Source organism: Sciurus carolinensis, chromosome 11 (genome assembly GCF_902686445.1).
Source record: "Sciurus carolinensis chromosome 11, mSciCar1.2, whole genome shotgun sequence".
Classification (NCBI taxonomy): Eukaryota; Metazoa; Chordata; class Mammalia; order Rodentia; family Sciuridae; genus Sciurus; species Sciurus carolinensis.
The window spans coordinates 5,774,017-5,797,670 of NC_062223.1; the positions used below are offsets into that span (position 1 = coordinate 5,774,017).

Consider the following 23,654-nt stretch of genomic DNA (forward strand, 5'->3'; position numbering starts at 1 on the left):
ATTCCGCTGCCAGGGAAGGATGCAGTTCTCTACACTGCCACAGGATGGCACTATGCACTTCCCAGCAACAACTCCACCTGCACCCAGGCACAGGGCAGGACCCCAGGCTCATTTTAGGATCCCGGGCCTGGCTCTCATAGGCCGGGTTTACACTCATCCCTATTCTGAAGCAGTGGAAAGGGCTGCTTCACCTTCATCCTATGGCTTCAAGTGGTCATACCTTACCAGCAGCTAACTTACGTTTCGATGTAGCTGGAAGGAGTGTGAGAAACATTGTCAAGTCGTTCCTGCAGAGCTGCCAGGACCTGTGGGTTCTGCATCACCTGATCTGTAAGCTTTTCTATTAAGAATCAGAAAAAGATCAAAGTATTTAAAACACATCCACACAGAACAGCCAAGAGTAGAAATCACCTACACAGATCTATTTAGTTTTGCAAAGATACTAATTTCCAAACACAGCAAGTGACTTCCTAAAAACACATTCTGAAAAGTTAAACTTTTTTCTGGCAGTGCTAGGATGGAACCCAGGGCCCTGCATGTCAAGCAGGTGCTCGGCCACTGAGTTGCACTCCACCCTGTTTTCATTCTAAGACAGAGTTGCTAAGTTATGCAGGCTGGCCCCAAACCTGTGATCCTCCTGCCTCAGCCTCTAGAATTGCTGGGATTATAGGTGTGCCACCATGCCTGGCTAGCTAAACTTTACTTTAGAAGCATACGATACCTTTTGTTAACACCTGAGTGTGTGGCCAGGGATGCCTTGAAGTGTCTGGTTCTTGCCTGTAGCTAAGTTGGAACCTCACAATTGAAAAGTTCAGAGAATCTCTCTTTGGTTACCTAGCAGGCTCCCCAAATCCCACAGTGGCGTCCATAAGCTAAGGAAAGAGATGTAACACAAGCCAGAGAGGACCCATCCACATGTGCCCGCTCACTCCTTAGTTCAGGAAAGCCATCTCTCAACTGGGGATAAGGGCACTGTGCCTGGCAGCTCCCTCTGCCCTGCTGCTAGTGCCACGAACAGGCCCTTCTTCTCTTGTACCTACCCTCCACAGAACATGCCCTGGCCTTCCTGCTCCGTGACTATTCCCACGTTCCTACACTGCGGTTTGTATTCACATGCCCATTTCCCCAAAATCAAACGAGATACCCACAGGGTGGAACCTGTGCTTCACTGAGCTATGACCATGGAGTGCAGTTCACACCTGGTTCATGGCACAGACTGCAGTGTTTGTTGAATGATTTCCCTCTTAACACAACAAAGAAGTTTGTCTCTTAAAGCGGTGTACACTTGGGAGCGCTCACAGAATGTGGGCAAGTCAAATACCAACCACCCAATTTATTCATTTATTTATTTGTTGTTGTTACCAGGAATCAAACCCAGGGGCACTTACCCACTGAGCCACAGACCCAGTCCTTTTGTTTATTAATTTGAGACAGGATCTTGCTGAGTTGCTTAGGGCCTCCCTAAATTGCTGAGGCTGACCTCAAATTTGTAATCCTCCTGCCTCAGCCTCTCAAGTTGCTGGGATTACAGGCATGTGCCACCACCCCTGCCAACCAATTTTAATATAACCACTAACATGAAACATTGTGCATGAATACTTACTGTAATTTTGCATATATAAAACTGCACTCACATGCATAATCCGTGAAGCACTACACACATATACACACACATCTCCTCTAGATCTGTCTGTCCACTAAAAGGGACTAGAAACAATGACACCAAGTACCTGTTTTCGGGTTTCTAGGTTATCTTTCCCCACTAAAAGGAACCAGCTCCTTGGATAAATGGCGGATTCCAGGTCTGGGGCAGGAAAGCTCAAGGTAAAATGGAACATCACATTGTGCTACAAGGCCAGAGGCACTTCAACACTCACAGGGACACACCAAAAGAACTTCAAGCGGCCAGACAGGACAACCTGCACACCAAGGGAAAGGGCAGCAAATGAGAGCACACTGAGCCGATGTAACGGCACCAGGGAAGCGAGCTCTTCAGCCTGTGGTGATCAGGACTGGCAGGACAGAAAGAGTCCTTTGACAGCCACCAGTCATTCCAATCCAGCAAGACCATCAGTGGGTGTGACGATCAGGACGGACGAGTGCACACAGGTCCAAGGGCCATGACGACAGAGCCTGACAGGCTCACCTTGACAACTCGTCAAGCTTGGGTCCCCAGCAGAGGCCAGGCTGGCACCACGTGGCTCCTGACCTGACGACTGGGCCACGTCACCTCTGGGAGGCTCTCATCAACATGCCTACCCTGAACCATCAGGAGGACAAAACCAGACAGGGTGTTCCACAAGATAAGTGTGGGCCAGGGAGCACTCTGGCATGCCAACCACAGGGAACTGATGCTGGAACAGAGATGCAACCAAGTGCCGCGTGTGACCCTCCAGCAGGTCCCAGATGTGGTGTGGGATAAGGGCAACGGCCAGGAGAGCAGGGAGATACACATGCCACAGCACCCTGGATCACGGCACTGAGTTTCTTGGTTGTGGTAACAGCACAATGACTCCAAGCGTGCATTCCGGATTTTAGGAATTGCATTAGATTACTTTAGAGAAAAGGGGATATCCACAACTTACTTTCGGACAGCGAAGGGGTAGATCCAAATATGTAAGATTTCTTAATGGGGAAAGTTATCACACCTATAAATTTTTGGATACTATGGCTCATGTGGAATCTGCTTTAAAACAAGCAGGGTAAGGGGAGGCAAGGTACAGATGTGTACCTGAAGCCCACCCAAGCAAAGACAGGTAAGCAGAAGGCGCTGTGCTACTTTTTACTTGTTTAGAGTCTGAATTTCCTATCACATGACCACTTCTAAACCAGGTTCGGATATTCATGTTGTACTGACTTTCCTAAAATCTCCCAAAGACTGGAACCCCACACTGGTATTAGTATAGTAAGTATTCCAGAGTAAGAATTGTTGCCCACCTGCAGGGGAGCCCTCCAACTGTGTTTCACCAGCTGCCAATTGACCTGTGCTACCTGCATTCTTAGCAGCTTCCCCAGAATCTGCAGGAACACCATCTGAAAAACTGAAACAGTGTGTTTAAAAAGTATCACTATAAAAATGTTGCAATACAATACAGGAATAGGCTTTCCTTTGATTCAACACATTCACAGTGACAGAGACAGGGAACATGCCACGTACATGGTCATCCGAGGACTTACCTGAAGAAAACGCTCACCACTCAGAACCCTTCTCCCACCCACACAGTTCCAATGTTGCTTCTACCTCTTCCCTTAAAAATAGGCTCCCAGCTCTCAAACCAAACCAACCAACCCTCTCCTGTCTGGCCGCTGTTCATGGCACCTAGCAGAGCAGGCTTGCCCACCTGGGACATGGTGCCCAGAGAGCTAGGAAAGCCAGCAGTCTTCAAAACAATGGAGCTCTGTGGAAAGAGAGCTAAGGGTCTTCACAGACACACCTTCCCCAAGGAAGACAAACACACAGCCCAAACCCACCCTGAGCAGTCTACAAAACCTTTCCCTTGACCACTGGCAGCCACATCAAGTGACTTACATTTCAGCCAGGGTGGGGACGGCGAGGTTAAAGCCTAGGGAGCAAAACAACTGCTGCCAGGCAGACTTCTTAGTACCCAAAAGCCCATTGCCATCTGAAGCGTTCCTTCACCTGCTCAGACACATGAGAAGCAAATGGGCCATCAGCTACAGTGAACCGCATTCACATCTGATACTAGAATTGAATGACACCCCGCCTGGATCCTGCTCAGCAATCGTACTTTAAATTCCAATGAACAAAGTCCATTTGGGCTTACCTGTTATCTGCCATCTGAATGCTCTTGTTCCTACAAATCAAAGAGAGTTATAATTATTACACTCAGAAACAAAAACATCTGTTCAGATGCACTCTTCCAAACTGTCTGTGGGATGAAGATGTGATACGAGGGGTAAGAGGAACCTTTCTGGAGCCAAGAAAATGTCTCAGATCTTGCAATGTTATTGGGTGCACCCATTTGCCCAAGCTCATTTAATTGTGTACTTAAGATGTGCATTGCAGGGCTGGGGATGTGGTTCAGTGGTAGGACACTTGCCTACCATGTGAAAGCCCCCAAGTTCAACCTCCAGCACTGCCAAAAAATAGTGCATTTCAGCTGAGTACAGTGGCACATGCCAGCAATCCCAATGACTCAGGAGGCTGAGGCCAAAGGACTGCAAGTTCCAAGTCAGTCTAAGCAAATGGGTGAGACTTTGTCTCAAAACAACGCATTTTAAAAAGGGCTAGGGATGTGGCTCAGTGTTAAGCAACCCTGGTTCAATCCCCAGTACCAGAAAAAAGTGTGCATCTCATTACATGCAAATTTTACTCAAAATGTCTCTTACTGGCACTGAAAAGACCAAGCTTCTCAACAAGATAAGCCTAACTGAACAACAGGACCACAGAGTAATGCTAACCCAGTCATTTCAGAGCAATTCAAGGCATTTGTTGGTGTCTACACTAGCCCTCAAATTAATGCACAGCATCACGTTCTCATTTTGTCTGCCAGTTCTGCATCTCTGCCTTCAACACTGAAGATGTACTGCTGGGAAACATGCACTGCCTAGCCTGCTGGAGGCCCTGGGTTCCATTCCCAACACCATGAGCAAAACAAAAACCACACACACACACTCAGAATGGTCTCACTTTCATAGGATGTTTAATATGATTATGTCTAGGTGGGCAACTTTCTACCCATGAATATTAAAGATGGGTTATAATGTGCTCTTTCCTTAAATAGAAGAACTTGATATTAACAAAGCTGCAAAGCCCAGTCTTCAACCATTTAAGTTGATATATAAATGCATTGCTTGAAAGGACCCTGAATGTGTAATGAACCCAAGGAAAGCTCCTCAAGTGTGATGCAGGGGACCCTGAAAGCCTGAGCTGCTCCAGCTGACACTTGGCCACTATCTCCTTCCCAGGGATCCAAGCAACACGGAACACTCACCCACACGCTTCTGGAAAGAGGAGCAAGAAACTTCTGTATTCATGAAAAACAGCTCCAATTAGAATCTATAACATACAACTGCTTTGCATTTTACTCAACTGCACTTTTAAATTAGGTTTCTTTTTTTCCAGGGGGTAGGGGTGGGGATCAGGGATTGAACTTGGAAGCACTGGACCACTGAGTCACATCTCCAGGTCTATTTTGTATTTTATTTAGACAGGGTCTCAATGAGTTGCTTAGCACCTCGCTTTTGCTGAGGTTGGCTTTGAACTTGTGATCCTCCTGCCTCAGTCTCCCAAGCTGCTGGTGTGCACCACTGCACCCGGCTAAATTAGCTTTTTTTTTTTTTTTTTTTTTTTTTTTTTTCCGGTGCTGGGGATTGAACCCAGGGCCTTGTGCTTGCAAGGCAAGCACTCTACCAACTGAGCTATATCCCCAGCCCAAATTAGCTTTTTATTATTTGAAAAAATGTGTAAAAATACTATAGAAGTATCATATTATTTTCAAATTATGTACCTTAATAAGGAAAAACAATGCAACAAGCCCTAGGTTGGTTGGTCACACTCACACCATACCACGGCAGTACCAAGTCCAGTCCCACTCAATGGGACTTGAACACCCTTTAATGTGCCCTATGGCCTTTTGCAGAGTTCAAGTTCACTGCACCTGGGATCCCGATTCCTGCCCTTTGGCCCTGCCAACGTTACCATTGTTCCCAGCTCATGCTGGATCTTCTGCGACTGTGAGACTCTCAAGGTGACAGTGCACTTTTTCTCACATTACACACGCAAAGGGCGAGACAGGTAGAACTTCATAATGTTTGATGCCAAGCTTCTGAGTGAATACAACATTTACCAGTTGTTACGTACTGAGGTGAGGTTTTCCTATGAGATTCTACACACACACTGTTGTACTGGGGATGGAACCCAGGCCTCACGTGTGCTAGCCAAGCACTCCACCGAGTACAACCCCGGTCCTATGATATACTTCTGACAATGGTCCCTGTGAGCATCCTTGTGTAGCAGGCTTTCCACACAGTTATTTAATTTACATGGCAACAGCAGGATTGCTGTGGTAGTGTTTCCAGGTCAGAGTATGAAGGGATCCTGCTGCTGCCACGCTGGCTAAGCTAACACCACTCACACTCTGGGTGTAGTGCCTAACATGAACCCGATAGCCCCTTCCCCAAACTACACTAAATACCAAAAGAAGTCGCCTGTCCTGGAAGCACCTACCACTGATGCCAACCAGGCAATGCTGCACAAGGAAACCACACCTTCATTTCCAACACTCCCAGACCAGCAAAGGGACTGGTACTTCAAATGTTCTACACTCACATCAAGCTCTACTAAGGAGGGACCACCCTCAGTTTATAAGTGAGGAAGCTGAGGCTGGTCTATCCTAAACTTCAGTGAAGTACCACGGTAAGAACAGAAAAACAGGGCTGGGGAGATAGCTCAGTCAGTAGAGTGCTTGCCTTGCAAGCACAAGGTCTTGGGTTTGAACCCCAGCACCGCAAAAAAAAAAAAAAAAGAGAATAGAAAAACAGACTAATAAATTTAAACAATGGAAAAGAAAATACTTTTGAATGACTAAAAACCAACAAACCAATCCCAAACTCAATGCCTAGGACAAAGCCGACACAATGCACAGTGTGGCTCTGCATCCGCTCCCCCGCTCCCAGCGCACAGCCTTCCTCTGCACCTGGGTTCCACACTCATGAACTAGAAGTAGCACACCTGTGCCCTGAGCTGCTGCAACACACATGGACTATCTCACCCCCAGTCTGCCGTAAAACCACTGAGTCAAGTGACTTTAAAACACTGCTCCCTTGACACAAGAGAATGGTGATACATGATAAAGAAGATGGAGTTCAGTTAGTCAAGTTTCACCACCACAAATCATTTACTTTTGTTTAGCAGTCCCTAACACTATTATAATGCTCCATCAAATTTGGAGGTTTGAGGGGAAACAAAATGAAAAGATCCGTTTGCTTAACTGTTGGAAAGACAGGTTTAATGTTGGTTTCAGGAAGTCACAGTCTCAAGCCCTATCAGGAAGGCCCCCAGAAACCTACCTACAATGGGGTGGCTATGTCACAAACATGTTGTGCATGTGGAAAGCCCCAGACTTGACAGTCAGCTGCTCAAAACATGGTGGGCCCAGGAGGTGATGCTCATGCTAATTAGCAGAATTCAGCCATTCAACAATGGGTACTTATTTCAAAACATCATGTTGTCTACTCTAAAGATACAACTGTTTGCCAATCAAAAATAAATAAAGAAATCTAGCTGGATTATGGAAGGGACAGCAGGCAGAATAAATTTTCAAAAGAATGCAGCAGTTCAGGTTCCCTCCCAGGGTCTGCTTTTACGGATGCAAGACACCACGATGATCTTTCCTGTGTGTACGTACCTGGCAGTGCTGGTGACTGCACCCCTGCAGGGCTCAGTGCATGCTAGGCAAGCCTCTACCAATGAGCTGTACCCCAGACTGCAACAGTCTACTTATGAATTAATTTCCTTTTATCCCAAATTAAAAATAAAGTTTTCACGGGAAAAGTTTTGACTTTTGCAGCAAACTATACAATATAACATTGAACTACTGATTTTTATCTGAAAATATTTAGTCTACAGCCAGAGTAACAATGTAATTTTACATTGGGTCCCTCTGAAAGAAGCATGAGCCTTGGAGTGTGGCCATGCTTACAAAACCACTCTCTGCATAGTCATCACCTGTCATCACAGATTCAAGGTTCCCAATATCTTGCGAGTTAACTACTGATTATAGTTAACTTATACACAGTTCATGTTTTCACAGGTGTCTTCAGAGTGTCTTCCAACTTGCAATCCATACTCAACCAAGGATGGTGGTTAAATGAACCCGAGAGCAGGAGGCGGTGCAAGCTCAGGGTGGTGGGCCACCTGCCGATCCTGGGGAGTGTGATTAGCCTTGGTTCAGGTCCAACCTCCAAGAGCATGGCTCACACTGAAGCCTAGGACTATGTCAGAGGGACAGAGGAACCATCCATGACAAGGAACAATCAGGACACCCCATAGGTCATCCCAACACCTACCTACAAGCCTGGTCACTATGGGAAACCCTGCAGCCCAGGTCTCATTTCACTGCCCTGGTCCACAACTCCTTCCCCTCTATCACCACTCCCTACATCACAAGTTAACCAAGTTGTTAAATATGTCAGTAGGCAAGTTAACAAATAATTAAACAGTCAGGTAACCTATGTAAATTTTCAAACTATGGGAAAATGCAAACCAATATGCCCTTCATTAACACTTTTACTCTCCCAATCATTACAAACAAAACGGGGAGGGAAAGCCCAGATCCTAACTCACACAGGTGCTCTTGAAATTATGTTCCAACTAAATCCACCTGCATTTAATTATCTAATTTATACACCTCCTTTATCTTTTGACCCATATATTTGGCAGTTAATAATTTTTTTTTTAATTTTCAAATATAGCTGGGCAAGGTGGCACATGCCTATAATCTCAGCTACTCAGGAGGCTGAGACAGGAGCATCACAAGCTCTAGATCACCTGGGCAACTAAGTAAGACTGTCCCAAAATAACAAACAATAAAGTTGGGGGTGTAACTGGTGGTAGAGCACCTACCTAGCATGTATGATGCCCTGGGTCCACTCCCCAGGACTGTAAAGTCAACCAATCAACCAGACACATGTTATGGGTAAACCAAGACTGGCAAGTAGGTAACCACTGAAGCTAAGTGATGGGTATGGGGATCACTACTTGTTTTTGGAAAGTACCAAACTTTTTATCAATAGTGTTTAGAAACACTAAGCAGTACATTTGTCACCCACCGAAGAAGAAACTCCATGAGGGCTGGGACACCAGCTACCTTCTCAGTGCAGCAGTTCCAGAGTCCAGCACAGGATATGGCATGAGCGAGGAGGCCAGGAAATTGCTGTCTAATAATTTAGACACTGCTGCTGAGTGACAGCTGCCCATTACCAGCATTCCACATGGCAGCAGGGATCCACGCACACTTCAGCCTGTCCTAAGCAACTTTCTGAGGACACTGAATGAAGAAATGGCCTTGGTCACACTGCTCACAAGATCTATTGAGTAACTACCAAACACCCCACCTTTACTAAGGCAGTGGTGGGCCTTGCTATACTCCTTCCTCCACGTGCTTTTTGGCAATTCATGAGAATCTGACGTTTGAAAGTTTTCTGTCCAGTACTTAAAAGGTCTTACCACCTTGTCAGTAAGCCATTTTCCTCTCCATCCTATTTCAGATTACACCCACCCAAGACATCACTCCCATCTTTTTCTCAAAAGCACTCCCACCATCTAACTGGCTTGTCTGTCTCCCACTGCTATTCAGTGGGAAACCCCAGTACCTAGAACTGTGTTTGGTACTTATAAGTGAACAAATACACGAGTAGATACAAACCACTGACAGTTACTTTGCAGAAACTGAGTAAACAAGTACTAACTTAAGTATATTCTTATAAAACTTGAACAGAAGGTACAGAGTCAATCTTTCTGCTGCTACTACTAAACAGAAGCTATTTCACCTTGTTTTTGAATAGGCTTTTCCCTCTGGACATAGGGTAGAAGCACATTTTGTTTTAATAAGTGGCAGAGTACATTAAACACAAATGAAGAATTTAAGGCTACACAGAGCAGTCAAGACGAAAGGTAAAATTCACAAGATCTTTTTGTAGTTACCATACTACAAAACTATAATGCTCCTCTGTTGACTAAACACTCACAAAATTTAAAATTCAACTACAAACCAAGAAAAAGCAACAAGACTTCCCTTTAAGTGGGCAGGGTAGAAAATGACTGCCAGGTGAGAACAAATCTAAGCCGCTGCAAACTTTTCTTTAAAAATGTCCTAACAGGGGCTGGGGAGATAGCTCAGTCGGTAGAGTGCTTGCCTTGTAAGCACAAGGCCCTGAGTTTGATCCCCAGCACCCAAAAAAAAAAAAAAAAATGTCCTAACAGTCAAACAAAAATTTCTCCACTAGCTACCCATAAATAAGGGTCTCCCACTTGCTATATATGCCTCCAAAGACAAACCTCAGGGAGGCTCCAACTTGCTAACAATTAAGAGGTCCAAGCAAAGTAAGCCAAGACCGGAAGAGAGCAGTTTCCTGCCATTGCACATCAGCTACTTCCCATCACTGCAGTGGTACAAGAGTCGAACGAGATGGGCCTTTCTGCTGGGTACCTAAACCACTTTCATGTTCAACAAAAACGAAGTGCTCCTGGGCTCCTCAGGAGCTCGTGGCCCTGAATGGGGTGACTAGATCCCAGCAGCAACCAACTTGAGGCCTCTGGGAGGGTATTCTGTGCTTTTTTGGGGGGGGGCGCGGGGGGGTACTGGGGACTAAACCCAGGGGCATTTTACCACTGATCTATATCCCCAGACTTTTTTCTTTTTCTTCTTTTTTGAGACAGGGTCTGAGTTGCCCAGACCAGCCTCAAACTTGCCATCCTCCTGCTTCAGCCTCCAGAGTCACTGGGATTACAGGCGTGCTGCATGTGCTACCAAGCCCGCTGGCTTGGAACTCTTTGGCAAAATTTTTGGAAGCACAACATAAGCTTATCAAAACAGGTTTTAAACTGCACACAACCAAAGGAAAGAAAACAAGCCCCTCTGAAAGTAACTCTAACTCCATTGTGCTTACACATTCATATTTGAGGTTATCTCCTCCTAGTCCTACACTATCCACTGCACAAAAGAAAGATGAAAGATCTTAATCCTAGACTACTAAAAACCCCCCACAGGCTAATGGGATTTTTTTTTTTTTTTTTTTTTTTTGAAACAAGGTCTCACTATATTGCCCAGGCAGGTCTCAAACTTGTGGGCTCAAGCTATCCTTCCACCTCAGCCTCCTGATAGCTGGGGATACAGGCATATAACACCATGTCCAGCTTAATGGAAATAAAATTAAAGATTCACCTACAAATTCGGCCTATAAAGTGGCAAACAATCCCATCTAGAACAACTGTAGTCTCTACAGAGTATGAACTACCTCACACAGGTGAAATCCTCCATGCTCACTGTCTAACTGGCCACATCACAAAGCCATACTGTCTTGTAGGTCTGAGGGAAACATCTCAGAACCTACATATCCTGAACCAACAAGTCAAACTGAACAAGTATGGAACCCAAGAGAGTCACCAGAGATGGGGAAGTGGGGAAGAAAAAACTAAGAGGAACTTTTAGAGAGACGGAAGGGTGCTGGGGGAGGGAGAGAGTGGGACAGTGGATGTGCAGGATGAATGCACAATGGATGTATGAAGTGTCACAAAAAAATCACCAATCTGTACAACACGCTAGTGAGGTAACAAAATAAGTAAAACATATGCATCCTTTCTTAGAATTCACTTGACCAAGTTTACCAAACCTGAAAATGATTAAACTAGTTACTGCAAAGAATTTAACCAATTCCTCCAATTACTATTCTATGTTCTTTTTGAAAAAAACAGTACCGGATTCTAATACAACAAAATGAAAAGAATTGGTGTTTAGATACTATGATGTATGGGCACAGACAACAGCAGACATTCTGAACCAATAATACTGCTCAGTCTGGGGGAAAAAACAGACTGCCTAATAAGTTACTTAAAACACCAGTAATGTGTTAAAATAGTGCATAAAATCACACAATGAGAAAAGATCTTAAAAGTCAGGTGAAAAAGTACCTATGCAAATTTGGGAAAGTGTAACTCCTATATCTATAAATTGATCCTGTTGTAAACAATTAACTTTTCAAGAGTAGCTTTACGGACCCAAAATCCAAAACTCCGCAATCTTGCTTTTTTTCCCCTTGAGCACCGTCGGATGCTGGATTTCCAAATTAGCGAAGCTCTTCCGGCAAATCGGTGCAAATACTCCACCATCTGAAACCTGCAAGCCCCGGAACGCCTCTGGCCCAGCGTTTCAGGTAAGGGACCCTCGGCCTGCGATGTTCGTCTCGCAAGCAGTGACGCGGCGGGGGTCACCGGGCCAGGCGCTCGGTCGCTCCCAGCACAGCCGCCGCAGGAGGCCGGGCCCCGCGCGCGCGCTCGGACCGCCGCGGCAGCGCGCGCACCCACCGCGGGAGCCGCCGCACGCCGAGCGCCCCGGCCGAGCCGCGGGGAGGCGCGGAGGTGGCGCCGCCGCGCCTGCCGCCCGTCCCGGGCCCACCGACGGCTCGCGCGGCCCGAGCGCGCCCCGCCCGGCCCCGGAAGCCCAGCCCCGCGCCGCCCGGGCCTGCGCGACGCCGGCGGGGGGCGCGGGCCGCACGTGCGCGCGGGCGGCGGCCGCGGCGCGAACAAAGCGCGGCTGACCTTCACCGGGCGGGGCGGCGGGCGCCGCGGGGAGGAGCGCGGGACGCCGCCCGCCCGGCCGCCGCCGCCCGCCCTCCTCCCTCCACCCTCCGCCCGCAGCGCCGCCGCCCCGACCTCCCTGCCGCCCCGCCGCCCGCCGTTACCCGCAGGCGCCGCGCGCCCGCACCTCGCGCCTCCTGCGGCAGTAGCAGCCGTGCCTTCGCTCGCTCGGGGCTGCGCCGCCGTGGCCGCCAACAACGCCGCCTCCCGTTGGCCGCGCCGCCTGGCTCCGCCCTCCGCGAGCAAAGCAGGCTGCGATTGGGCGAGCGCAGCGCAAGTCAACTACGCCTCGGCGCCGCGCGCGGCGACCAATCAGAGGCCGCTGAGGGCCTGCCGCGCCGAGCAGTGATTAGGCTCGCGAGTCGTATGCAAATCAGGTGTGTGACGTCGAGCGGCCGCGCGTCCCGCGCGTTCTCCAGCCGCCCCTCGGCACGTGGCGCCTCAGGGCCATGAAGCTCTAGGCGGGCTCCCAGCTCAGCCGCAGCGGCATCCGCACCCAGGGACCCTGGGGCTGGTGCATTTCCACGCTCGGCGGTGCCCCCGGGTCTTTGTCACTTTGTGCATCTTTTCAACACTTCCCTTTTTGCCTGGCGCGTTGGCGTTCGCCCGTCATCCCATTGACTCAGGAGGCTGAAGCAGGAGGATGAGAAGTTTGAGGCCAGTCTTCAGCAACTTAGGGAGATCCTGTCCTAAAAAATAAAAAGGGCTGGGAATGTGTCCCAGTTGTTAAGTGCCCCTGGGTTCAACCCCTGGTAACAAAACTTCCCTTTCTTTCTGCGATGCTGCTTTTGAAACTATACACACACACACACACACACACACACACACACACACAATAAATCCTCCCCCGCCCCAAATTATCGCTTCTATAAGTTTACAGCAGGGGATGGGGTGGGGGTGGGGTGGAATTTTAAACCACCGGAAGACTCCTGGCAGAGAAGCGAAGGACACAGGTTGCTCCAAACTCCCTTGGGGGCCAGGGAGCCAAGGCCAGCCCCATACGGGAGCTGGGTGTGTGCACAAGGCATGTGTGCTGTCCAGATTCCTGTGTCCCTCAGCTGCTTTTCCATAATGACCATGCTCTGCTCTTGGCGACAGCAGGGAAAGGAAGCACAAACCACAAAGGAAAAAAAACCAAAGCCTGCTCCAGTTCCCATTCCCCAACTTAATAGTTTCAGGTACCTCCATTGGTTCTGGCCCTGCCTGGATGTTGGGTTTGGCGTGCCAGGCACCAAGGTGGGGGGAGCCCCCCAGCTGACCCCCTGGGGGACCTGATGGAGGTGGTGTTGGTGGTAGGTCTTTCCCAGGGTCACTTCTGTGATGTGGTCAGGTGGGCAGTGTGGCTCAAGCCTTTCCACTTATATGGACTTGTAGAACACCTTATTGGTTTCCTCTGGCCACCACAATCCAGTCCCACAAACTGGGGGACTGAAACAACAGATACGTCAGCTTCGTAGTTCTGGAGGTCATGAAGCTGATCAAAGTGTGACAGGGCTGTGCTCCTGCCAAGACGGGGAGAGGACGTCCTTGCACCTGGCATGGTGGCTCCAGGCATTCTTGACGGTGATCCCACCTCCACCTGCACGTCCTCCCCTTTAGTGTCTCTGTGTCCCCTCTTAGGAGGATGCCTGTTGCTGATCAAGGCCTACGCTAGTGATTCCATCCTATGTAGGTTTACACCTACATAGACCCCACTGCCAATGTCACAAGCGCCAGGGCATATGACTTGAATGTAGCTTGGGAAGCCACACCACACACAATGAGGTGGCATGTGGTAGTCACCACTGCCACTGGGCTGTGTAAATGGTAGCAGGGGCTAAAGGGCAGGGATTCCTAGGACCTGAGGCCAAATCCCTGCTGTACGTATTCTAGCTGGGTGACCCTGGGCAAGTGCCTCACGCGGGCGCAGGGAGGGTAGGAACAGCGCTGAGCGAGCCGCCAGCTTGACACTGCTGTCCTTACCACCCCATCTGCCTGTGTAGTAAGGACAGGAAGCAGATCTCCCCTGAGTGGCTCAGCCTGCAGAGGCCTGGGGACACCCACACAGGCCCTGTGCTCAGGATGGACATACACTGCAGCCGGGAGCGGCAACCATGAGGCTCGCTTACTGAGACCAGGGCTGAACCCCACAACTCCGAGGGGCTAAAAAGACCGACTCTTGGGTCTGCTTGTGGCCTGGATGTTGAATCCAGGAATACACCTGCCCATGCCTGGAGCTGTCCACCCTCCAGGTAGGGGCCCATGGGTTTGAAAAGAAGGCTATGAATAGCAAAAGTTCTTTCTGCCCACCCCTTCCCTCATCAGCACCCTCCTGTCACTTGGGCCGCGTAGATGGTCACCTCCCCTGAGAGGCTTCCCTCCCGGCCAGTGCCGCTGCTGCTTTATTTCCATCAGGCATTGTTGCCTGCCTCCTTCACTTGTCCCCACTACCACTAGAAAAGAGGAGTGTCAGGCAGGCTTCCTAGGGAAGGGATGTTAGGGCTGATAGCCGAGGACCTACGCAGTGGCCAGTAGGGCTTGGCATGTGTGGAGCCTGCCCAGCTGGCAGCACACTGTGTTCTGGGGCCTGTTGATAGCTCGGGGTGGCTCACGTCCCTAGAGATAGTGTGGGGGAGCCTGCAAGGGAGGCGTCCCCAGGAGCACCATGTGTCCAGGGACTGGGTGCGAAGGCAGGTGACGCCTGGGTGAGGCTGCAGCTGGGGAAGTGTGGGCAACGATGTGCAGGGTGCCGAGGGCCGGGTACGCTTGCATTCTCTCAGGTCTGTGCATGCTGGGTCTGGGGCCCCAAGCAGACATGGGAGTGACCCCAGGCAGGGTGGCTCTTTGCGACCTGAAAAGTGCCGAGTCTGTTCTTGAATTAGGTGACAACTTGCTTGCTCAGTGACTGCATTATCTGTTCTCCGTTTTAGCCTTGAACTTTTGCTGTGTCTTTTTATTTTATTTTTGGTTTGGGGATTGAACCCAGGGGCACTTAATCACTGAGCTACATCCCCAGCCCATTTTTATATTTTATCTAGAGACAGGGTCTTGCTGAATTGCTTAGGGCCTCACTAAGTTGCTGAGGTTGGCTTTGAACTTACGATCCTCCTGCCTCAGCTTCCAAGCTGCTGGGATTTTCCACCCGCCGGTGTATTTTTATTTTTAATAGATAGTAGTCATGCGTATTGATGGGGTCCAGTGTGGCATTCCCAGGCCAGGGGCAACCCGTACTGATCAGCTCGGGGTAAGGCACGCCCACCCCTTTTGTGTGTGAGGCACATGAAGACCCTCTCTGCCAGCTGTCACCAAGTGCTCAGTTGCTGTCAGCCTGTTACTCCACTGTGCCATGGAACGTGCCCAGTGACTCCTCCTGCCCAGTTGCTCCCTGAGCCCGTTCACCATCCCCTCTCCAGCCACCCTCCCCGCACCCTTCCCGGGCTCTGTGGCCACTACCCCCCCCCCCCCCCCCCCCCCCCGCTTTGGGACCCACGTTTTCGCTTCTGTGTGAGAGCACGCAGCACCCTGTGCCCGGTGTGTGTCACTGTGCCTGGGTTCTCCGGTTCTGTTGGTTTCACTGCAGATGGCAGGACCTTCTCACTGAAGCTGAGCACTATTCATGTTTTCTTTTTGCATTTGTCAGTCGATGGACGCCCGGTTGATTCCTTACTGCTGCTGTAGGCATGCCAGTGCAGGTGTGTCTTCAATGTGCCAATCTGTTTCTTTGTGTGATACTGGGGAGCGGGACAGCTGGCCCCGTGGGGTTGTTTCAGTGTCCAGGACCCTCTATGCCGCAGTGTGCCAGGGCGCCCTTTCTCCACGTCCTCACAACTGTCGCTTTTTGTCTCTGATTAGAGCCATTCTAATGGGGTGAGGACAGCTCATGGTGCTTTTGACTTACACTTTTTGGCCCTTTGTGTATCTCCTTTGGATCTTGGGTGGATTTATTTACATAAAGCACTAAGTTATTTCTCTGTGACAGAGAACGATGATATGAGACTGGTGTCTGTTTCCTTGACTGCTGCAAAGTACCACGAACCAAGTGGCTTAAAGCAACAGCAATTCACTCTTACAGTCCTGGAGGCTGGAGCCTGCACACCAGCCGTCAGCAGGGCGGTGCTCTCCCAGGCTCCGGGCAGGGAGGCCTCGTCCAGCTCCGAGGCTCCAGCTGTCCCTGGCTTGTGGCTGCACCTCTCTTACCTGCCTCCTCCCCTGCAGCCTATGTGCCCCTCCTCTTCTTACACAAACTCCAGGATGACCTCATCTTCACCCAACTAATTACATGTGTGAAGACCCTATTTCATCTGCAGGTCCTGGATGAACGTGAGTTCTGGGGGATCTTCTTCAACTCAGTACCAGGTACTGGAGGATCTGGTGCTTCCCTTTTGCCAGCGGCCAATCCCTGGGGACATGCCCCTGCAGAGTAGCCCCCTAGCCACCAGTGGGGCTGCAAATTTCTGGACATTCATAGTGAATGCTCGGAGCTGTTCGGCTGAGACAGAGGCCTGGGCCCGTGCTGTAGGAGCAGGCAGACCTCTTGCTGACCACCCCCTACCCAGTGGCCACTGCTCTGGCCCCAGAGGACAGTCTGTTCCTGGCATTTTGGACCCCTGTGTCTGAAGGAACCACTCACCCTGGTCCAAGGCCTCAGGAATCAGCTGAGCAGGTTTTCCATTTCAAACCCAACACCCAAAAAAATGGGAAGCAGCCACATCTCCCTGAAGTTTTTGCTCCTTCCTGGAGACCCTTGAGTTCAGAGGGCTGCTCACTTCTGTTCCAGGCTCTGGTGATGCCAGAACAAGGCTCTTACACAGACCCCAGTCCTACTGGACTCTGTGGACAGAATCCTGGCTAGTGACCCACTGCCCAAGCAGATGCTCCGAGAGTGCATCCCTCAGCCCAGGCCTATTCACTTGGAGGGTCCCTGCTCTTCATGAGCGAAGCCACACTCCTCCTGCCCTGGCCCTCCATCTCAGCGGTCCTCCAACTGTGGGTACCCAGGGAGCCTTGCCACCCCATCCTGTCCCCCAGCCTTCCCACGAGCTCTGTCCCTGCCGCCTGCTGCTCACATTCTCACTGCCCAACATGGGGAGCTCCTGCTGGCACATCTGGGACAGGTGGAGCAGTGGAGGGTATGACAGCTGCACCCAGGAGCCTCTGCTTACCCTCCGAAACAGAGCCAGAGGTGCTCACCGTCCATGCTGGGCACCCTCAGGACCGCCCTCTCTCTGGGGACTGGAGAGGACATGGGGACTGGAGAGGTGGGTTTTGGTTTAAAATCCCCAGATGATGCTCAAGTGCAATGGGTGGGGAGTCCTGGGATCAGAACTCCAGGGTGGCCAAGAGGTTCCTTGACACTCTGGGGGTTTCATCCCCATAGTCCTGACCACACCAGGGCACCCTCCCCAAGCATGGCCTCCAGCTGTGCCCATCAGCAGCCCTTCTGCCTCCTGCGTCCTGCCACCTGGAGCTCAGGGGGACCTGACCTGTGGTCTGCTCCTGGTCCCTCACCCTTGCAGGTGCTCCCTGAGACTGAGGTCTGGAGGGCAGACCCGCCCCTGGAAAAGCAGATGGCAGGCTGGGAACATAGCTCAGTTGGTAGAGCACTGCCTGGCATGCCCAAGGCCCTGGGTTCAACCCCAGCAGCCCCCCGCCCAAAAAGCAGATGGCATCTGTCCCACTGCACCGAGTCACCTGGGCCTGTGGTGGTGCTAGGCCAGCATCACTGTTTGCACCCACAGGGGAGGAAACCAAGTCTCTGCAGCCCCACAGCTAAGTGGCTGCACCACAACCTGGCCTGGGGGTGCTGCCACTGAGGGTGGGGTACATTGTCAGGGCAGGACACTCGAGGCGTCTGAGGGCACGAAGGGCCCCGTTCTCCTTCACGTGACCTTTTCTTTTTGTGGTGCTGGGATGGAACCCAGGGCCTTGTGCATGCTGGGCAAGCTACACCCCAGCCCTTCAGCATCTGTGAAGTGACGTGTGCTCTCTCCCCAGAACCTGTCTGTGGGGGGACACTTTGCTACGGTGTGACTATCTAGCCCCTGCAACTCTCTCCAGGGGTCTCAGCAACTTCATCAAGACCAGAAAGAGCTTCCTAACCAGTGTCTCCCCTCCTGCCATCTGGCAACATTGGGTGAATCTCCCCTTCAGCTGGGGCCATTTGTGGCCCTGACAGTGCCAAGGTAGGGGAAGGATGCCTGATTCAGTCACTTATGCACAACAGGTTTGCAGAGAGAGGGCGGTCCTGAGGGTGCCCAGCATGGACGGTGAGCACCTCTGGCTCTGTTTCAGAGGGTAAGCAGAGGCTCCTGGGTGCAGCTGTCATACCCTCCACTGCTCCACCTGTCCCAGATGTGCCAGCAGGAGCTCCTCAGGAAGACAGACACAGCGTGAGGGGCCTGTGTGCCCTAAACCCATTCCCCCGAGGCCACACTGTGCAGGGTCAGGGCATGCCGGCTGAGCATCAGGCACCAGGCTGGCAGTGGGTGGCTCCCCATCACGCCATGGCATGGGCAGAGCTGCCTAACTGCCACCACCACGACACACTACTGTCCCACTGAGGTGCCCTCCCACTGCCCTCCGCAGCCACCCCACCCCACCACCTGTCCCCATGGCTAGGTTTGAGAACACTGCCTACGTGGGACCACATGGCCCGTGACCTCTGAGCTTGGTTTCCCCTTAGCGTGATTCCCTAGACACAGCTGCTGCATGCTGCGGGCTCACCGGGAGCCTTCTGCCATGACTCCATCAGTCTTTACAAGTGTCCCTCTTCAGGCACAAAGAGCCCAGGCTCTCCCGATTCTTCTGGACTGGCGGTTTCTGTAGCAGGTGGGCAGCGTTTGGAGTCCCGCTGGGCCCCGAGTGCTCTCTGCCACCAGGGCTGTTGTCTTGCTTCGCCAGCCTTCCTGTCTACACAGTCAGGAAACGATCTGCTGTTTACACTGTCAGTCAGTTCGTACTGCTTTGTCCAGTTCATATGGAACAGCACAGGGACTTAACTTCCTTGTTTTTTTAATTTGTATTTTCTCTCTTACATTCAAACCCTGGTTGCTGACATCAGTATTGCTTGCATTGTCTCAGCGTATATAGTTTGGACAACCGCCAATGTTACTAGCAACAGAACGACCACATCACAGTGGGCTGCTCTGCAGCCCAGGCACATCGTCACTGGGGTGTGCAACAAAGGCAGAGCCTCTTCTGCTGGAGCTGACCTCATCTCTGAGGCTGAGCTGATTCATGGTTTCTGGCTGCCATGGTTTGGATCTGAATGTCCCCCAAAGGTCCAGGTACAAAGGTCTGGTCGCCAGCCCATGGTGCTGTTGGGAGGTGGGGGGTCCAACTGGCAGGAAATAGGGTCATGGGGTGAGGCCCTGAAGGGGAGACTGGGATCCCTGCCCCCTCCTCCCTCTCTGCACCTGACCTCCACCACGTGGAGAGAAGCTCTGCTCCACCACATGCTCCCTGCTGTGAAGTTCCGCCTCACCACACGACCAAACCAACCACAGTGGCAGACAGCACATTCGGAAATAGCCACAGTGGTTTCCTGTTTCCCCCACGTTCTTCCAGAACCTGTCTCTGCTCCTCCCCAGGGACGTGGGTGGGTCTTTGAGATGGCCTCCACTAGGAAGGAAGGTGGCAGTCAGGCCATGGCCTCTGAGGTCAGAACCCTCCAGCTATTCTTGCTGGACACTGCCACCGAAGTCACCAGGGGAGACCACAGCAATGAGAAGTGCCAGGCAGCCCCAGCCCAGGGCCCAGGTGTAACCCTCAGACTAGCTGCCTGACTGCCAGGAGCTACCTGCCGAGTCCCAGTCATCGTTCTCAGTCACCCGGCTCTAGGGTGTCTGTTATATAGCAGGAGCTAACTGGGACAGGCTGCTTAGTGCTGTCTTGGGGACTTTCTTCTTTAAATATAAAACACCAATAAAGTTTAAAGTCAAACTGCAGCACCCAGGACGGTGGGCAATGCTCACAGCCTAGCCTCCTGCTCTGGGCCAAGGCCCTGCACCAGCTGTCTCACGCTGCCACGTTTGGCATTTGGCACCTTGTGGGGCCTTCAGGGCAGCTCCCCACAGACAGAAGCATAGGGACGGGGTGCATCTACCAGTGGGCACTGCCACACGCCCCAGTTTATGGCCCCTACCAATGCCTGCCCTTGGTCCTAAGAACTGGCCCATGGCAGCTCTCCCAGGCACAGGCAGGTTCTGCTCCTGCTCACACCTCTCCAAGGACAGCTGGGTGCTTCTGAGGACAGGTGTCACTCTCAGCAGGAGGAGCACCCGTGTGGGTGGCGGGTGGGAGGGCATGCCCCAGGTGTGGGGACTCCTTCTCTCTCGCCTGCAGGCCCTTCAGACCCTGGGCTGCTGTCAGCCATGGCAGGCCCTGGCAGCTGGCCAAGGGCCCACCCGCAGCCCTGCTGCTCCAGGAAACCTGCAGTGTGCTATTCATCAGAGCCGAGGGCAGACTGAGTGGCCTTTGTCTGGGGCCCAGCGGGATCCGCCAGGCTGAGCCCGTCTTTTTCACTCAAATACCTCCAAATGCACCCACACAGCAGGGATTAGCCGGGCTGCTGGCATGTGGAGAAATTCCTCCGCTGGCTCCACTGACCAAGCGCTTAAGTCACAACCTGCTGACCAAGCGGCCGCGCTGCCGGCTCCAGCAGGAGCTGAGTGGCAGGATAATGGCAGAGAGGGCGGCAGGGCCTCACTGTTCAGAAGGTTTATTGGTAAGTCTCAGGGCGCTGGCCACGTGCACCTACGTGAACACGATCCTTGGCTCAGGGCCCGAGGACCACTGTAAACAGGACAGGAGTGCGGGCGCTGCCCCTGGGCGGAGGTCCTCAGTCCCTGTGGCGCTGGGAAGGCAGCCTGTGCCCCTTCACTGCAGACTTCCGTTCTGAACCTTCTGCAGGTACTCCTGGTGCAGCTTCTCCTGGGCTTCGTAGAGCTTCCTCAGCCTCTTGGCAAGCCCCTTGCTCAGCTCCTGGCCCTCAGCGTCATGCGTGGGCAGGCCCTGCAAGGACAGCACAGTGCTGCAGGCTCCTCCGCTGCCCGCGGGCCCCTCCCTGCCTTGCCCCACCTCCTCCTCTTGTGTGGCTTTTGGTCACCACCCAGCAGCACTGGCTTTGGGGCCGAGGCGTGGAGGACGGTGAGCAGAGTCCGGCACCTAACCCTGTCAAGGCCCACCCTGCTCACAGGTCTGTAGCACATGCACCCAGACGAGCAGGGAGGCCCGAGGTGGGGGCAGAGTGGCAGGCAGACGGAGGCCCTGAATGTCCGGATTCTGTGTTCAGTCATCCCAGCCTGGCCCAGGCCGCGACTCCCATAGGCAGAGGCAGATGTCGGCAGGGGACGCCCTGGACCTCAGCAGGAGCAGGAGGACCCCAGTCTCACTTGAAATCTCCACACGGGAAGCCCACGTGCCCATGGCTGAGAACTCCTGTCTCCCAACTCAACGAGAAGGAATTCTTACATTTTCATCAAACTTGGAGTATTTGTCACTTTCTGACAGGAACATCTCACTGGGTGGAATCTTCATCCTGGCCAGCTTTGCCGCCTGGAACACACAGCATGCTCACAGTCAACAAACAGCAAGCAGGGACTTCACACTGTCACCAGGATGCCACTCCCACCTCCAGCCCCTAAAACGCCCCTCAAACCCAGATGGCTGGGAAAGGCCTAGGGAGCTGGGGCAGGGGACTGGAAGGGGCCACACTCACAGAGGGGCAGAACGCTCTCAACTGTCCTGACAGCAGCCAGACGGCAAGAACTGCCCCCAGCTGCTGCCAGGAGGCCAGGCATCTTGCGCTCGCTGCTCTCCCTCCTGGGCAGCCTCCCAGGCTCCAGGGCACCATGTGGGGGAGGTAGAGTGGAGCTCCCTTTGGAGGGTCCCCAGGGAGCCTGGCCAAGCCCCAGAGAGGCAGAGAGCCACAGGGCACAGGTCAAAGTGCACTTTCACCCAGGACAGCCCCCATCCCCAACAAATAAACATGCTTACTTCCTGCTCTTGTTTTCTCCTGGCAGCCTCCTCCTTCTTCCTCCTCTTCTCTTCTTCCACCTAGGGGAGCAGTGCAGGGCCAGTGAGGCGGGGCCTGGTCTCCCCTGCGGCCTCCCAGGGCCTGGCCTAGGGCTGCATGCCTGTCCAGCCAACTCAGCCCTGGGAGGGGAGGCGAGCTGAGGTTGGGGGGCTGGGTTTAGGCGGCACACCGGTGCTCACCAGTGGCTGACTCTTGTTCCAGAGACTCTCAGTGGCCCTCTGGGTGCCCAGCTCTGGACATGAGGGCAGGGGCAACAGACAAAACCATCAGTAAACGCTTCAACAGAAAGAAACTAAGCAGAATGACAAGCCTGGCCTGGAGAGGGGCTCTACCCAGGAGGGACTGGGGACTACCCTGCACAGGTCATGGGCACCTGGGGAGGAGCAAGGACACAAGACAGCATGGAGAGAGGCAGGCAGAGGTCAGCGGGTCAAGGACTGGGGGTGCCAAAGAGATGGGACGGAGGAGGGGAGCGAAATCCAGGATTCCACCCTAACCCAGCAGCACATCCAGGCGGAAGCACCGACAGGGAGGGCTGGGGAGGCCTGGCCTGGGTCTGTGGTGGAGCCTGCAGGCTGGGTTCAGGTGAGGTGAGGCCAAGGCCACCTTGGAGCTTCTGGTCCAGGCTGCTGTGGGAATGGAGGTGTCTGCCTCCCACAGGAGGGAGGAACAGGTTTGGGGAGCTGAGAACCCTGATATCCTAGGGACATCCTGGGTTTCAGGTGCTTCCTGGCTTCATGGAGCTATCAGGCAGGCAGCCAGGGGCAGGAGCGTGGCAGGCAGGCTCTGGATCAGAGCCGGGGGTTGCGGCAGATGCACAATGGACAGCAGTGAAGCAGTGGGCTGGGCAAGGTCACCAGGGGAGGGGAGGGCAGTGCTGGTGAAGGACAGGCGGGAAGACGCCAACAGAGTGGAGGGAAGAGGAGGGGCCTCCGGATATGCCAGGACAGCAGTGTGCTGGAGGGACGGTGGCCCTGCCTCAGGAGGACCAGGAGGCCAGGACCAGAATCCCTGCTCTCTCTTCAAGGCAGGAAGTGCCTGTGTGCTGGCGGGATGGCTCTGGGAGCGCCTGCTCCATGCCCGCTGCAGTAAGAGCCCTGGCCTGAGACGTGGTCCTGGAGAAGTCAGGAGTTGCAGACTCAGAGGGAAGAGGCCTGTATAAACAGCTCGGCTTCAGGTCACGTGCGCAGGCGGGAGGATGGGCTGCCAAACTGGCAGGAGGGGCACAGTCAACTTCTGGTCACCTCCAGGTACCTGCTCCTAAGGAGCTCGGGCTTGCTCAGTTGAGGAGGGGAGCCCACCGGGGGAGGAGACCCAGGC

At 52.6% G+C, this 23,654-nt stretch overlaps 2 protein-coding genes across 7 annotated transcripts in view; both read right to left on the bottom strand.

Moving 5' to 3' along the window:
- The window catches only part of Nap1l4 (nucleosome assembly protein 1 like 4), a 31,386-nt gene extending 18,839 nt beyond the window's left edge, over nucleotides 1–12,547 (bottom strand). For 2 of the 4 annotated variants that reach the window (XM_047516915.1, XM_047516918.1), the window contains exons 1-4: nucleotides 11,741–12,086; nucleotides 3,786–3,815; nucleotides 2,938–3,041; nucleotides 241–340 (exon numbers count right to left, since the gene is read on the bottom strand). In XM_047516915.1, the coding sequence (XP_047372871.1) occupies nucleotides 241–340; nucleotides 2,938–3,041; nucleotides 3,786–3,799 (218 nt within the window). In that variant the 5' untranslated portion in view covers nucleotides 3,800–3,815; nucleotides 11,741–12,086. Of the gene's footprint in view, nucleotides 1–240; nucleotides 341–2,937; nucleotides 3,042–3,785; nucleotides 3,816–11,740; nucleotides 12,087–12,423 lie in introns of those variants that run through there. The other 2 variants (XM_047516916.1, XM_047516917.1) reach the window with 2 other exon arrangements.
- A 6,748-nt stretch (nucleotides 12,548–19,295) lies between these two features.
- Cars1 (cysteinyl-tRNA synthetase 1) overlaps nucleotides 19,296–23,654 on the bottom strand; it is a 63,265-nt gene continuing 58,906 nt past the window's right edge. For 2 of the 3 annotated variants that reach the window (XM_047516795.1, XM_047516794.1), the window contains exons 20-22: nucleotides 22,295–22,354; nucleotides 21,770–21,853; nucleotides 19,297–21,310 (exon numbers count right to left, since the gene is read on the bottom strand). In XM_047516795.1, the coding sequence (XP_047372751.1) occupies nucleotides 21,176–21,310; nucleotides 21,770–21,853; nucleotides 22,295–22,354 (279 nt within the window). In that variant the 3' untranslated portion in view covers nucleotides 19,297–21,175. Of the gene's footprint in view, nucleotides 21,311–21,769; nucleotides 21,854–22,294; nucleotides 22,355–23,654 lie in introns of all 3 variants that reach the window. The other variant, XM_047516792.1, reaches the window with a different exon arrangement.